Below are 14,220 nucleotides of genomic sequence, written 5' to 3'. Positions count from 1 at the left end.
CGTCATTGACCTCTTCTACCAGACTCCCTTGCACACTTTCTTTTGTGTTCCCTTATTCTCATGAGGGAATACAAGTTAAATAAAAAAGAAAATAGTCAAAGGAGTAATATAATAACCCCTAGGTCTATTATGCATTGTTTCAGATCAGTCTTTCTCGGTGACAGAACTTTGGATTGAATGAAAATATTTCCCCCCATTCTTTTCCCTTCTAAACCACAGGAAGCCCATACGAGGATTCAGAGCGAAATGTTATTTAAAGAATAAAAAAAGAAAATCTAAGCCTTACTCACATGAAGTGTTTTTTACGTCGTCCTTGGTCTTAAGTAGTAATTTCGAGCTATTTTAGCGATTTGTAAAAAATCTTCACTCCCCCTAAAATGGCTTGTAAGTAAATAGCTTTTCTTTTTTTATTCGTTAAAGTATGGGTTTCTGTGTTAAAACATGGATGGCATGCTCTTATGAGGAAGCTGATGTAAAGATGCAGTAAGGTAGGGATTAAATAAATGGGATTCTAAGGCTGCATTCATAATGTTTGACAGAGGGGGGGGGGCAGGTGAAATTGAGGGGGGGTCGGGAAAAGTTTGGTAGGATAAGGGGGGAATGGGCAAATTTTTATCAGAAAAATGGGGGGATGCACAATTTTTGGAAGAAGTATTTTTTGCATGACTTTAAGGGAGGGGGGTGTATTATTCTGGACATTTCAAACTTTCACCTCTCCCCCCCCCCCCCCCCCCCCTGCCATACTTTATGAACACAGCCTAATATCAGTGGCATTTCCAGAGTGGCTCTTCATCAACTGAATTCCAATTGGAATTAAGAAGTTGACTTTTGCAGAGGGAGGAAAACCCAGAGAAAAAACACTCGAAAGCACAGAAGAGAACCTCTACTTGCATACAACGCAGAGTGTGAGAATCAAAGCTGGGTTGTCTTTGGGGAGGGGCGAGCTCTCTCCCCATTACACCACCCATCCCTATATATGGATAATGTATGAATTATCATTAACTCCTTTATTGTATTTGATACACTATTTTCATAAAATATCATAATATTTTAATGTAACTTACATTAAGGAGCAATAAAACGGAACACTGACAAAATCATGAAATTTTTCACTCTGCATCGTGTTACAAGTTGCAGAGAGAATGTCCCTCGTATTACCCCTCCTGCAACAACACAATTTTGCTGTTGCACAAAGTAGACACCTTCTCTACTCTTTGCAACATTGTACATGTATTGCCCATGGACTGCTAATAGGAGCAAATTTCTCTCTGAAACTTCCAATGCAACAATGTTATGGGACAAATGGCATGCTTTTGTTGCTAGTATTACTGCACCTTTTCTACTCTTAAACTATACACATAATTCAATAGCGAATCTATTATTTATGGCTATCATTTATAGGAAGGTTCAAAACTCCCATTAATTTAATATTGATAATTAAATTGAAGTGTTTTGAAGTGAGAAGGGAGGGGTAGGGCAAAGGCAGCCCCACCCCACACCCCCAAAACTGAAATATATGTACAATAAATTATACCCAGAGATAATACCATGATATGTGATATGTCTGCAGTTTCAATCTGCTTTGTGATTGGTTGAATGTTTCCAGTATCATTTCTGATTGGTTATCTGCAGTTTCAATCTGCTTCGTGATTGGTTGAATGTTTCCAGTATCTTTTCTGATTGGTTGTCTGCAGTTTCAATCTGCTTTTTGATTGGTTTAGAGAAGAAAAAAAATGGAATGTCACTGGGTAAGGTAGATTTTCAACCCTTACCAAATCTCCATGTTCTTAAAAAAAATACAAATTCCTTTGACGATAGTCAGAGCTATAAATTTGAATTCTGGGCAGACAATTTTGGCAGAATGCAAAAATTATTGATTCCTTTCTTGTCATTTCTCGTCAAATAAACCTCTTCATCTTGGGTGTTTTTCCATTTCATCCCACGTGTCATTCCTTTAAGAATAAGATACTTTGTTTAAGTGATATCCATATTCATGTGTCTTCTTATGTGTAACCGCTAAGTAAAGAAATGATACTCTAGAGAATGACGCGTGGTCGTCTGAAATGAAAAACATTTCGCCAAAGGTAAAGAGACTCATCTAGAAACAACTGTCATCATTCCCTTGCAAACTTTACGTTTTTCTTATTTCCTGAAGGTTTTAGAGATGGGAAAACGGTTGCACCCAAAGGAAAATAGAACCTTTTAGCCCTGGAAAACTCTCAATACCGTACCGTAAGTCAATACCGTACGTTTCCCACTCATACGATAACCATTCTAATGGGAAGCTATATTTTAATTTTACGGCATGTCAGTACCATATACGTACTGTAAGTCAGTACCATTCATTTTGTATTTGAAGGACAAAAAGAAAAATGAGATTCAAAAGTAATAAATAGCTATTTTTTCACTCGAATTTGACACTTTTTTTTTACAAGAAGAATTTTTACAAGAAGAAATTAGTTCTCTTACCTTACATGTAGTTCCACTATTTTGAACGCGGAGAAAACAAAGTTATAACAATAAATAACATATACTATATATATAATTATGCACGCGGTGTAAAGGCCCGCGAAATACGACCCAACTTCATTTCCGAGCGCGCAACAAGATTTCACACACCTTTTCCTGGAACAAAGTTAAGAATTAAGAAACAAGAAAAAGAAAGGAAAAAAAAGAAGAAAAAAAACATTTACATATTTTTTTAACTTTTTTTGCCCAAAGTTCTAATTGTTTCAGGAGGAGGTTAAATCACTGAGAACATTTTTCGCGTTTAGTTTAGCATTTTTTGTGAGCAGTTGGACCCGGCAATACGTTACAACTTAAAAGGTCTGCAACATTGCGCGCGCAAACAGTTGCAACATGCGTCCCGACCTTAGTGCTGATTCATATAAACCTATTTCAAAAAACGTTGTCATCGCCAAAGGCAATAGGCGATAGGTCATTCCGAGACGGAAATGGTTTCGTCGACTACAAAAACGCTGAATGAATCTGTCTCAACACTAAGGTTCACCTTCTTGACGAGAATAAGAAGCAGAAACACAAGTCATTCCAGCTATTCTTGGACCTTGGTATGACCTATCTCCTATCGCTTTTCGCCTAGTATCTCCTATTGCCTATCGCCTTTGGCGATGACTACGTTTTTTGAAATAGTTGTATAAACGTAATGGTGATAGGCAAACGATAGATATAATTTACTCTATAATGCAGTTCTGCGATCAATGAGTGGACGCAGTTTTTCTTGAGTTAAAGTGGTTTGTTCGGTTGCATTTTCATTTGAACACTGAGAATTATCCTGAGAAGACCCTCTCGGACTTTTCTTTTCCTTTTGTAGAGGTTTAAACGCGGCAGGCAACGAGTACCTTCTGTTAAATCTTATTCCAGGTATCTTGAGGGTCAGTCTTCCATCACTGTTTGTTTCTGGGTAATATATAGCGCTTCCTTGTGACCCTCGGCGTTGGTCTACCGTCCGTTTTTTCGCTAATGTAATTTGTATCTGCGGTGCTGACGAGTTCTTTACCCTGCGACAAATATTCACACAGTCTTTCTTGAATTGGTAGGTGAATATAGCGTAGAGGAAAGGATTGGCACACGAGTTCAAAGGAAAGACAAAGATGGTGAAGACTTTTGCTTCCTCCAAGCTCACAAACGACTTGCCAAAAGCGGCGGGAAAAGCGATGATGACGATAGGAGCCCAACATGCAAAGTCGGTCACTACCAATAATGCCATGCGCATGGCGACCTGTGTGTCGTTGGTATTCCACGCGTTTGAGCCGCGAATCTCGTGATAAATTCCAACGTAGCACACGAAAATAATGACGAATGCGATAAAGTTGAATGACAGGATTAATGATACAAAGGCGAGGGATTTGACGTCTCCGGTTTCGAATGGAAGACAGACACTAACCTTGGTGTAGTCACTGACTTTGTACAATGGCAGAGTAGCGATCACAATGGCCATGATCCAACCAAACGTCATCACGACCGCTGTCTTACGCAGGCTCATCTTTCGGTGAACGTGAAGCGCATGTCTTATAGCGATAAACCGCTCGATGGTGATCACCGCTAGTGTAAAGACTGAAGCTTCACTAGAGAGAAGTGCCAGAAACCCCGCCGTTTGGCACCCATGGCTTTGCTGCCAGTCGACGCTATGATGCATAAAGCTGCCAATAGTCGTAGCGTCAACGAACGCGAGAAATCCCAAATATATTCCCATGCAAAAGTCCGCCATTGCAAGATTCATAATCAAAAATCTAGATACGTCGACCTTAGTGTTTGATAGGAGAATCACCGCGATGACAGTAGCATTGCCAAACAACGCTAATAAAAACACGAACCACACACCCACCCTGAGCAACCACGACCCCATGAAGTCATTACAAGGGGAAAACGGATCTGGCAGGGGGGTGCAATTCACTTTTTTGTATTGAGTCTTATGAGTTCCCGCTGATTTACCAGGATTTTCATTGGATGTGGAATTTTCAGAGTCGCTGGACGCAGACCCTTCGCTGTCACTGTCATCTGAGCCGAATCCAGAGACACCGTCTTCACCATCAGTATAAGACGAGTTTTCAAATTGGTCTACTCGGAGGTACTTGTCACTGACGGCCCAGTTCCATTTAGATTCCTCGGCATTTGTGACGTACATTTTTCCACTGAAGGAACAGCAGTGATAGGGATAGCTTGCCTTCACTATCCTCACATTCGGGAGGGTGTCAGACAAGATTTTATTTAGCTTGAGGTTTCCTCTCACGTCCAACTCAAGGACATTTTGTAATCCTTGTGAAGGTAGGCGAGGAAAAGAATTGTGGCTCAAATCACTGGAATTGGAAGAGAAAGGCAATCAGAAGAAAAACAACAATCAAAAATCAAGCTCTTACCCTGCGTGAATACTTACAGTATTTCCAATTGATCTATTGGAACAAATGCTGTGTCAGCGATGGAAATGATATTGTTTTTTGCCAATTTCCTAGAAGAAAGTGAACAGTTTTAACTAAAGATATTGATAGCTCGATCCATCCAGAACATATCGTAAATCCTCAGTTATAAGCCCTGGGCTTGCACTTTGTCATAAGGAATTTTTGATGAGCTAATAGAGGTTTTGTACTATCACGTGACGGCAGCCATGTTAGATGGCAGGAACAATACAATCGTTTTACGTAAGAAAGAATTTAATTCCCAAGAGCAAAGGGATTTTATCGTTCTGCCATCTAACCACATTCAGTCCAAGCTGTATTATGGGCGTCAACACGTGATGTTTCAAAACCTCTATAACCCAGGGATGGGAGGGAGGCAGGGGGGGGGGGGGGGGGCTTATGACTGGAAGGATATCTGCATTAGCAGACTAGTTATAAGCTGAAAACTTATGGTGGACGAGCCTTCTCTGTTGCAGGTCCTGAACTTTGGAACGAGATCCCGATAGATATCAAAAGTCTCAACAGGTTCGAAGCATTTTACTGAAAAAGCATCAAGGCCTTACTTTTTCATGATGCATTTCAAAAATTCTGTAAATAATGAACCATTTTGTACTGTCTACAGCGAGCTGACAGCGTCATTGAACTTCTGGAAATAGCGCTATATAAATACAGTTATTTCAAAAAATACTGAATACTGAATACTGCATACTGAATAGTGCATTTCAAGACCAAAAAGCATAGTGGGTCATAGTGACATTGTCTAAAGTAGGATTAATAATAATTATTTATTCTATTTTTAGTGTATTCCATCTGAAACAATATACTAACTACTTGTAGAGAGTTGAAACTTCGGTCTTGGAATGCACTATTCAGTATGCAGTATTCAGTATTCAACCTTTTTTGAAATAGCTGTATACACTTATTTCAATAAAGTTAGTCACCTGAAAAGCTACAAAGCTGAGACCAACAAGGATTATGGGTAGTTACATTTTACATGTTTCAACCGCTTTAATAACTGTTGATGGATTTTAGATCTTTTACCAGTTACAGTCTCACCTCTTCTGAGCATCCTCAAGCTGCAAATCGTATCAAAAGCTTTACTTGTTTGATATTTAAAAATTCCCATGATCCTCAGTGATCTCAGCTTTCTAGGTTTTTTGGTGACTAACTTTATTGAAATAATTGTATTATCAAATTATTGTTATATTATTATAACCACAGGGGGGTTTTATGACTTGAAGGATGTTTACATATTAGCACTAGTGGGTTAGGTGGGCGTAGAACCCCGATTTTACGTTATTTTACGTTTCTTCTCTGAGAAGTAGAAGATTACAAAAAAACTCAAGGAAAGGACGCAAGTTTTTTTTTGTACTCACAATGTATTAAGAAGACTGTCTCCTTTGAAAACATTCGCTGGGATTTCTTTTATGTTGTTACCATTCAGCGTGCTAAAAACGAGAACAAAAAATATTATATTTAACAATTATCTATGAAGTTATTATCGCTGGAATATTTACCAAGCCAAGAGTCTTCAAGAGGAGAGGTATTTTTTCACCATAATCACTGAGCCTGAGGGGACTAATTGTTTTAGTATAATCTTAGACTTGAATATCAGAGAAAAGTGGAATTTCAAGATGAAACAACGTTTTAGTGATTATTTCCACTTTGGCAAACTTTGGAAGACCTCATAAGTAATTGTCGTCTCACAATCACTGGTCGCTCGACCAATCACAGCGCGACACACTCTATTCAAGTCTAAAATTATACTAATAAACATTAATATCCAAAGGAACAAACAATGACTGCCATGCCTCATTAACGTATAGCATGTGACATCATCACTGCCATGTTGGTGTACCGTTAACCAACGATTTCTCGTTAGTTTCTCTTGTTATGTACACTAACATGGCTGCCATGCCTCTATTCTTGGTTAGCATGTGACATCATCACCGCCATGTTGGTGTACCGTTAACCAACGATTTCTCGTTAGTTTCTCTTGTTATGTACACCAACATGGCTGTCATGCCTCTATTCTTGGTTAGCATGTGACATCATCACTGCCATGTTGGTGTACCGTTAACCAACGATTTCTCGTTAGCTTCTCTTGTTATGTACACCAATATGGCTGTCATGCCTCTATTCTTGGATAGCATGTGACATCATCACCGCCATGTTGGTGTACCGTTAACCAACGATTTCTCGTTAGCTTCTCTTGTTATGTACACCAACATGGCTGTCATGCCTCTATTCTTGGTTAGCATGTACATTACCCATGTGACATCATCACCGCCATGTTGGTGTACCGTTAACCAACGATTTCTCGTTAGCTTCTCTTGTTATGTACACCAACATGGCTGTCATGCCTCTATTCTTGGTTAGCATGTGACATCATCACCGTCATGTTGGTGTACCGTCAAACAACAATTTCTCGTTAGTTTCTCTTGTTATGTACACCAACATGGCTGCCATGCCTCTATTCTTGGTTAGCATGTGACATCATCACCGCCATGTTGGTGTACCGTTAACCAAAGATTTCTTGTTAGTTTCTCTTGTTATGTACACCAACATGGCTGCCATGCCTCTATTCTTGGTTAGCATGTGACATCATCACCGCCATGTTGGTGTACAGTTAACCAACGATTTCTCGTTAGTTTCTCTTGTTATGTACACCAACATGGCTGCCATGCCTCTATTCTTGGTTAGCATGTGACATCATCACCGCCATGTTGGTGTACCGTTAACCAAAGATTTCTCGTTAGCTTCTCTTGTTATGTACACTAACATGGCTGCCATGCCTCTATTCTTGTTTAGCATGTGACATCATCACCGCCATGTTGGTGTACCGTTAACCAAAGATTTCTCGTTAGCTTCTCTTGTTATGTACACTAACATGGCTGTCATGCCTCTATTCTTGGTTAGCATGTGACATCATCACCGTCATGTTGGTGTACCGTTAAACAACGATTTCTCGTTAGTTTCTCTTGTTATGTACACCAACATGGCTGCCATGCCTCTATTCTTGGTTAGCATGTGACATCATCACTGCCATGTTGGTGTACCGTTAACCAACGATTTCTTGTTAGTTTCTCTTGTTATGTACACCAACATGGCTGCCATGCCTCTATTCTTGGTTAGCATGTGACATCATCACCGCCATGTTTGTGTACCGTTAACCAACGATTTCTCGTTATCTTCTCTTGTTATGTACACCAACATGGCTGCCATGCCTCTATTCTTGGTTAGCATGTGACATCATCACCGCCATGTTGGTGTACAGTTAACCAACGATTTCTCGTTAGTTTCTCTTGTTATGTACACCAACATGGCTGCCATGCCTCTATTCTTGGTTAGCATGTGACATCATCACCGCCATGTTGGTGTACCGTTAACCAACGATTTCTCGTTAACTTCTCTTGTCATGTACACCAACATGGCTGTCATGCCTCTATTCTTGGATAGCATGTGACATCATCACCGCCATATTGGTGTACCGTTAACCAAAGATTTGTCGTTAGCTTCTCTTGTTATGTACGCTAACATGGCTGCCATGCCTCTATTCTTGTTTAGCATGTGACATCATCACTGCCATGTTGGTGTACCGTTAACCAACGATTTCTCGTTAGCTTCTGTTGTTATGTACACCACTGGCTGCCATGCCTTTGTCACAACTGCAACCGCTGGCCTGATTAACGCTTGCTCAACAATCCTGTTTATATCCCATAATACTTACATGTCTTGGATATTTTTCATTCCTTGCAACGACGAACCGATGGTGGTAATTCGATTATAATCCAGCTTTCTAAAACCCAAAAAAAAGTTTTAAAACCAAAAGTTTAAGGCTACTGAGCATGCATCAAATCATAAATTGAGAATCATAACATTTATAGAGCGTTTTCACGAGACGTCACAGCGGACATCTTGGTGTACCATAATTATACATTTTCTATCCTCGGGGAATTGAACTCTATTTTATGCAAAAACAGTGCAGAAAGTTTGTATTGTTCGGTACACCAATGACTGCCTTGTCACGTGAGTGAAAGCGCTCTATTGCTTACAATATTTCCAATGAAGAGCAGCGTGACATGTCTGGGATCCGCTTAATCCTGTTCATGTTTGCGTTACTGCAACAAAAAGGTCACGCAACGTTATACAAAACATGAATTACACATTTCCCGCACCGAAGATAATCTTAGACTTACAAGTCGTAAAGATGTGGAAACATTTTACAAAAGTCTTCTGGAAGAGATGGAATGGCGTTCGACTCCAGCGTCCTGTAGTGAAATGATGACAAACAATATATTAATATTATTATAACTAACTTATCATCATCATCTTTTATGCCTGCGTGGCACGAAGGGCCGAATAACTAACTTAGATATGATGAAATTAGCTAGTGGTAGATAGAGACCAATGATAAATCACTTATATACTAACTTAGATAGTACGCGCGCTCTGATTGGTCGAGATCCGTGCTGTATTAGTGAACGGAGCACGGTCGATGACGCCACCTGCGCGCGCAGTAAACATAACATTAAAAACTATAATATGTTTTTAAATGGCACAACAAAAATTCCCTTTACTCTTGGGAATTGACGTCTTTCGCATGTAAAACGATTGTATATGTCATGTCATCCAACATAGCTGCCGTCACGTGATGGTGCGAAACCTTTACTGGTAGGAAGATGATGGTTGATACGGATCGATCAGACGGGCTTCACGGTAGCCATGTTGGAGGGAAGGAACAACGTAGTGTCTTTGAATAACATATTTCATATCCAATAGACCAGATTCAAAACTCGCACCGATGTGAGGCTTAAGTTGTGAACAAAGGGATCTGGCGTGACTCAAAGTAATCTGGCGTGATTCAAAAGTCACGAATCACGCCAGATTCCTTTGTTCACAACTTAAGCCTCACATCGGTGCGAGTTTTGAATCTGGTCTATAAGGAGAACACTTTTATTTGTTTTGAACCGCATGAGTATGGTGATATGAAATGATTCACTTACAGAATTTTTAGAGAAGTCGTCCCTGTCAGATTAGGAAAGCGCGTTAGTTTGACGTGGATTAAGCGCCTGAAACCATGAAAGAATCACAAGAAAACTGAAAACTTTGGGCATCAGCAAAACGTCTAACGAGGGGAGGGGTGAGCAGAGTATATGGACTATCCTTAAGTGTACTGTAACTCCTGACAGGGGGAGGGGTGAGCAGAGTATATGGACAGTCCTTAAGTGTACTGTAACCTCTGACAGGGGGAGGGGTGAGCAGAGCATATGGACAGTCCTTAAGTGTACTGTAACTCCTGACAGGGGGAGGGGTGTGCAGAGTATATGGACAGTCCTTAAGTGTACTGTAACTCCTGACAGGGGGAGGGGTGAGCAGAGTATATGGACAGTCCTTAAGTGTACTGTAACCTCTGACAGGGGGAGGGGTGAGCAGAGTATATGGACAGTCCTTAAGTGTACTGTAACCTCTGACAGGGGGAGGGGTGAGCAGAGCATATGGACAGTCCTTAAGTGTACTGTAACTCCTGACAGGGGGAGGGGTGAGCAGAGTATATGGACAGTCCTTAAGTGTACTGTAACTCCTGACAGGGGGAGGGGTGAGCAGAGTATATGGACAGTCCTTAAGTGTACTGTAACACCTGACAGGAGGAGGGGTGTGCAGAGTATATGGACAGGCCCTAATTGTACTATTCTTTACCAATACAACTCCTGACAGAGGGAGGGGTACTTGTGACATAAGACTTACAGACGAATGATCTTGGAAAGGTTGACAAAAGCATTGTGCTCTACTGTTTCAATGTCTTTCCAGCTGAGATCTCTGGAGTAAAAAAATATCGATTTTTTAAGGATGACTGAATAGATGGATGGATGCATGCATGCATGCATGGATGCATGGATGGATGGATGTATGCATGGATAGATGGATGGATGGATGGATGGATGGATGGATGGATGGATGGATGGATGGATGCATGGATGCATGGATAGATGGATGGATGGATGCATGGATGGATGGATGCATGCATGGATGGATGCATGCATGGATGGATGCATGCATGGATGGATGCATGGATGGATGGATGGATGGATGGATGCATGGATGGATGGATGCATGCATGCATGCATGGATGCATGGATGGATGCATGGATGGATGCATGGATGCATGGATGGATGGATGCATGGATGCATGGATGGATGGATGCATGGATGGATGCATGCATGGATGCATGGATGGATGCATGGATGGATGCATGGATGCATGGATGGATGGATGTCATGGATGTAACATATGTACTAACATTTCCATCAGATTATGCAGACCATCAAACGCATAGTCATGTATACACTTGATTGGGTTTCCTCCAAGCTCCCTTAAAAAGAAACAAGGCAGTCAATGCAAAATATCAACATCCAATAAAATAAACCCTGAAACAATCTCTAGGCTGATCTAAGTCGGGCATGGCTAACTCACAGATCACACCCTGAAACAACCTCTGGGCTGATCTAAGTCAGGGCATGGCTAACTCACAGATGGAATTGGAATTGGCCATCTTAAGTAACTTTTGTCGAGGGAGGAAAACTGAAGAACCTGGGGGGAAAACCTTGAATCAAGAGAGAGTGCTTACCGAGAACCGAGACCCCAGAGGTAGAAAGCAAGTGCAATATACAGCTATAAAACCATTGGTCCCAAAATATATGCATGACTGCATAGCCTTTGCTATCCTCTCTATACTCAATTATAAAAGAACTGGACTACAGTTAGTCTGGGTATATCCTGTACAAGTTAATGTCAAACTGCTATTAATGATGGAACTCCTCGAATAGCGTACTTACAAATTCTGTAACAAATTGAGAGATTTCAAAGCTTTGGTTGGAATTGATGAAATATCGTTATGAAGAAGATTCCTGCAAGAAAAGGAAAAATGTTATTTAGCATTAAGTATTTTTAAGATTTGCTCTTCAATGTGAGTTACCCCAGAGGTTCTTTTAAGGCATCGATAAAATTTGAAGGTTTTTTAAATTTGTGAAATGCATGTATTGTATCTTCTATTTTCTATGCCTTTGTGCTTTAAACAAAAATGTTTGGGATGACATCGTAAAAAGGCAGTCCCGTCTCTACACACTACCTCACCCTGCATCAGAAGGACGTAAAAGAACCACTGAGGACGTAAAGAAACCCTGGCAGTGACCACCCTTAGTGTCTGGTCTCTACTAATGATTTCTTAAGGGGTTGATTGTGGGATGGGTATGAAGATTTTTAAGGAGTTGGGAATTGGTGCAGTGTACCTCGAAGGGGTTCCTGTGTCTTATTGTGCAGCACAAGCCCCCAGGCAAAAAAAAGATCTCAAAGAAACCTGGATTTTTTCTACACTACTTACAAGTGGACAAGAGGGTCAGGGAAGGCTCCTTCTTCAATCTTCCCGATTCCGTTGCAGCAAAGCTTTCTGTAAAAAAAACAAAACAGAGATATCATTGTTGATTTACCTCTGAATTATGCTGACTAACGATTAAAATGCGAGGAAACTGAAGGTCGAAATGTCAGAACTATTTGCTCAGGCTTTAATGCATAGCTCATGATTTCATTGCGTATCTCAAACCACGTCACCATGGTCACACGAATAACTCACGACTGTCGCCTGAATTTGAAACGGCGATTACACAAGTAACGCATGATTTGATTGCGCAACCCGAACCAGGTCACGACGATCACACGAAGGACTCACGATTTCATTGCCCAGCTTGAATTGTGCAACGAAGTACAGTAAAAATGACTCACGATTTCATTGCGCAGCTCCAATTACGCCACGAAGATCAAACGAAAGACTTAAGCTTTCAATGCGCATCCAGGGATGGCGCTAGGATTTTTGGATCCGGGTACAAACATAAGGGATGAACGTAACTTTACTTATATTTGGGTCCCAAACATAGTGTTGTAGGTGCTAATGAATATCTAGGAAGCCCTTGTCAACATAAGATGGAGTGAAGTGAGTCCTAGGATACATTTCGGTCCCACGCATTTTGTTGAAGGTTTCAATCAATATCTAGGAAGCCCTTGTCAATAAAAGTAAAGGCAGTTCTGGGATGTATTCAATCGTGAAACTGAAATTTTGGATTCCATTTTGTGTAAACATTTCTATCTTGACATGTTTCTTGAATACGTGTTATCCTCTATGGATATTACTATTGCACTCGCGTCAAAACGTTTGACCATCTTTGAGAGCACTTTTTGTTATCATTATCACGTAGCTCGCAGAAATGTGCACCTATACTCCATGTGGGAGGGAAGGTATGGAAAATAATCTTTACAAAGTGACCTCAACTTAGAAAACGTGTCATTCCTTTGGGAATTTTAGTGGTATCTTTGTTCTTTATAGCGGCTAAGGCGATCAATGAATAAATTAATCGGTAAATGAATGGATGCCGGACGGACGGCACACGGACGGACGGACGGACAGACGGACGGATTGATGGATGGATGCATAGATATTCACATAAATACTAATCCACTTACAGATCCGTCAAATGTTTAAGCGTTCTAAAGGCGTTCTTCTGTATCTCTGAAATATTATTGAAGTTCAAGTTCCTGCCGAGAAATAATCAAGAATAAATACACGTACATCTCCCACCTCCATACTACACTCTTATACCAACCATCTCTGGTCATTCCTGCCCCTATAACTCCTCTTCCTCGCTCCCCTACACCATTCCATTCCATTCTACCCCTACCACACCCATTCTTGGTCCTCCCATCCCCTATATCTGCTCTTCCTCGCTCCCCTACATCTCTGCATTCTCCCCTACCACACCCATTCCTGGTCCTCCCACCCACTATAACTCTTCTTCCTCGCTCCCCTACGCCTCTCCATTCTCCCCCTACCACACCCATCCCTGGTCCTCCCACTTCTTTCATCCCTCGATCCTTCTACCATTCCCCTCTTCCCTAAATTCCTGTAGGAAACCGGAATATACAGAGCAAAAAGCAAAGCAAAATTGGTTATAGAACACTTCATAAAATTCTAGACTGTGTCCTCGGATTAACAGGTCAAGTGGAATCTTAGAGACGATAAAATTCTTCAAAACATTTTTCTTAAAATTTGTTCTTAAGTAAACTCTAAGGTCAACAGACGCGTCGTCTAACAACATCAATCAGAAGACAATTGACACTCGATGACTGACAGAACCAGTGATGACGAGAAAGGGGACCAGATTTGTTCAACAAGCTGACATGTTTCAATGAAATTAACGAGATGTTATTTAGAAGGGCGAGACACAATCAGATGGGTTGAGACGAACTTTGAAATAA

The 14,220-nt window shown here is 40.8% G+C and overlaps 1 protein-coding gene across 2 annotated transcripts in view; it reads right to left on the bottom strand.

The window, feature by feature from the left end:
* Positions 1-988: 988 nt before the first annotated feature.
* The window catches only part of LOC116298719 (lutropin-choriogonadotropic hormone receptor), a 35,972-nt gene continuing 22,740 nt past the window's right edge, over positions 989-14,220 (bottom strand). For both annotated transcript variants that reach the window (XM_031707257.2, XM_031707258.2), the window contains 12 exons: positions 13,429-13,500; positions 12,296-12,361; positions 11,751-11,822; positions 11,216-11,287; positions 10,662-10,733; positions 9,920-9,985; positions 9,113-9,184; positions 8,969-9,034; positions 8,644-8,712; positions 6,290-6,361; positions 4,895-4,966; positions 989-4,817 (listed from right to left, as the gene is read on the bottom strand). In XM_031707257.2, coding sequence (XP_031563117.1) covers positions 3,197-4,817; positions 4,895-4,966; positions 6,290-6,361; positions 8,644-8,712; positions 8,969-9,034; positions 9,113-9,184; positions 9,920-9,985; positions 10,662-10,733; positions 11,216-11,287; positions 11,751-11,822; positions 12,296-12,361; positions 13,429-13,500 — 2,392 coding nt within the window. In that variant the 3' untranslated portion in view covers positions 989-3,196. The remainder of the gene's footprint in view (positions 4,818-4,894; positions 4,967-6,289; positions 6,362-8,643; positions 8,713-8,968; positions 9,035-9,112; positions 9,185-9,919; positions 9,986-10,661; positions 10,734-11,215; positions 11,288-11,750; positions 11,823-12,295; positions 12,362-13,428; positions 13,501-14,220) is intronic.

This window comes from Actinia tenebrosa, unplaced genomic scaffold (assembly GCF_029948245.1).
Source record: "Actinia tenebrosa isolate PJP-AT-01 unplaced genomic scaffold, QUT_ActTen_1.0 PGA_scaffold10__47_contigs__length_13832649, whole genome shotgun sequence".
Taxonomy (NCBI): Eukaryota; Metazoa; Cnidaria; class Anthozoa; order Actiniaria; family Actiniidae; genus Actinia; species Actinia tenebrosa.
This window is presented reverse-complemented; position numbering and strand designations above follow the sequence as displayed.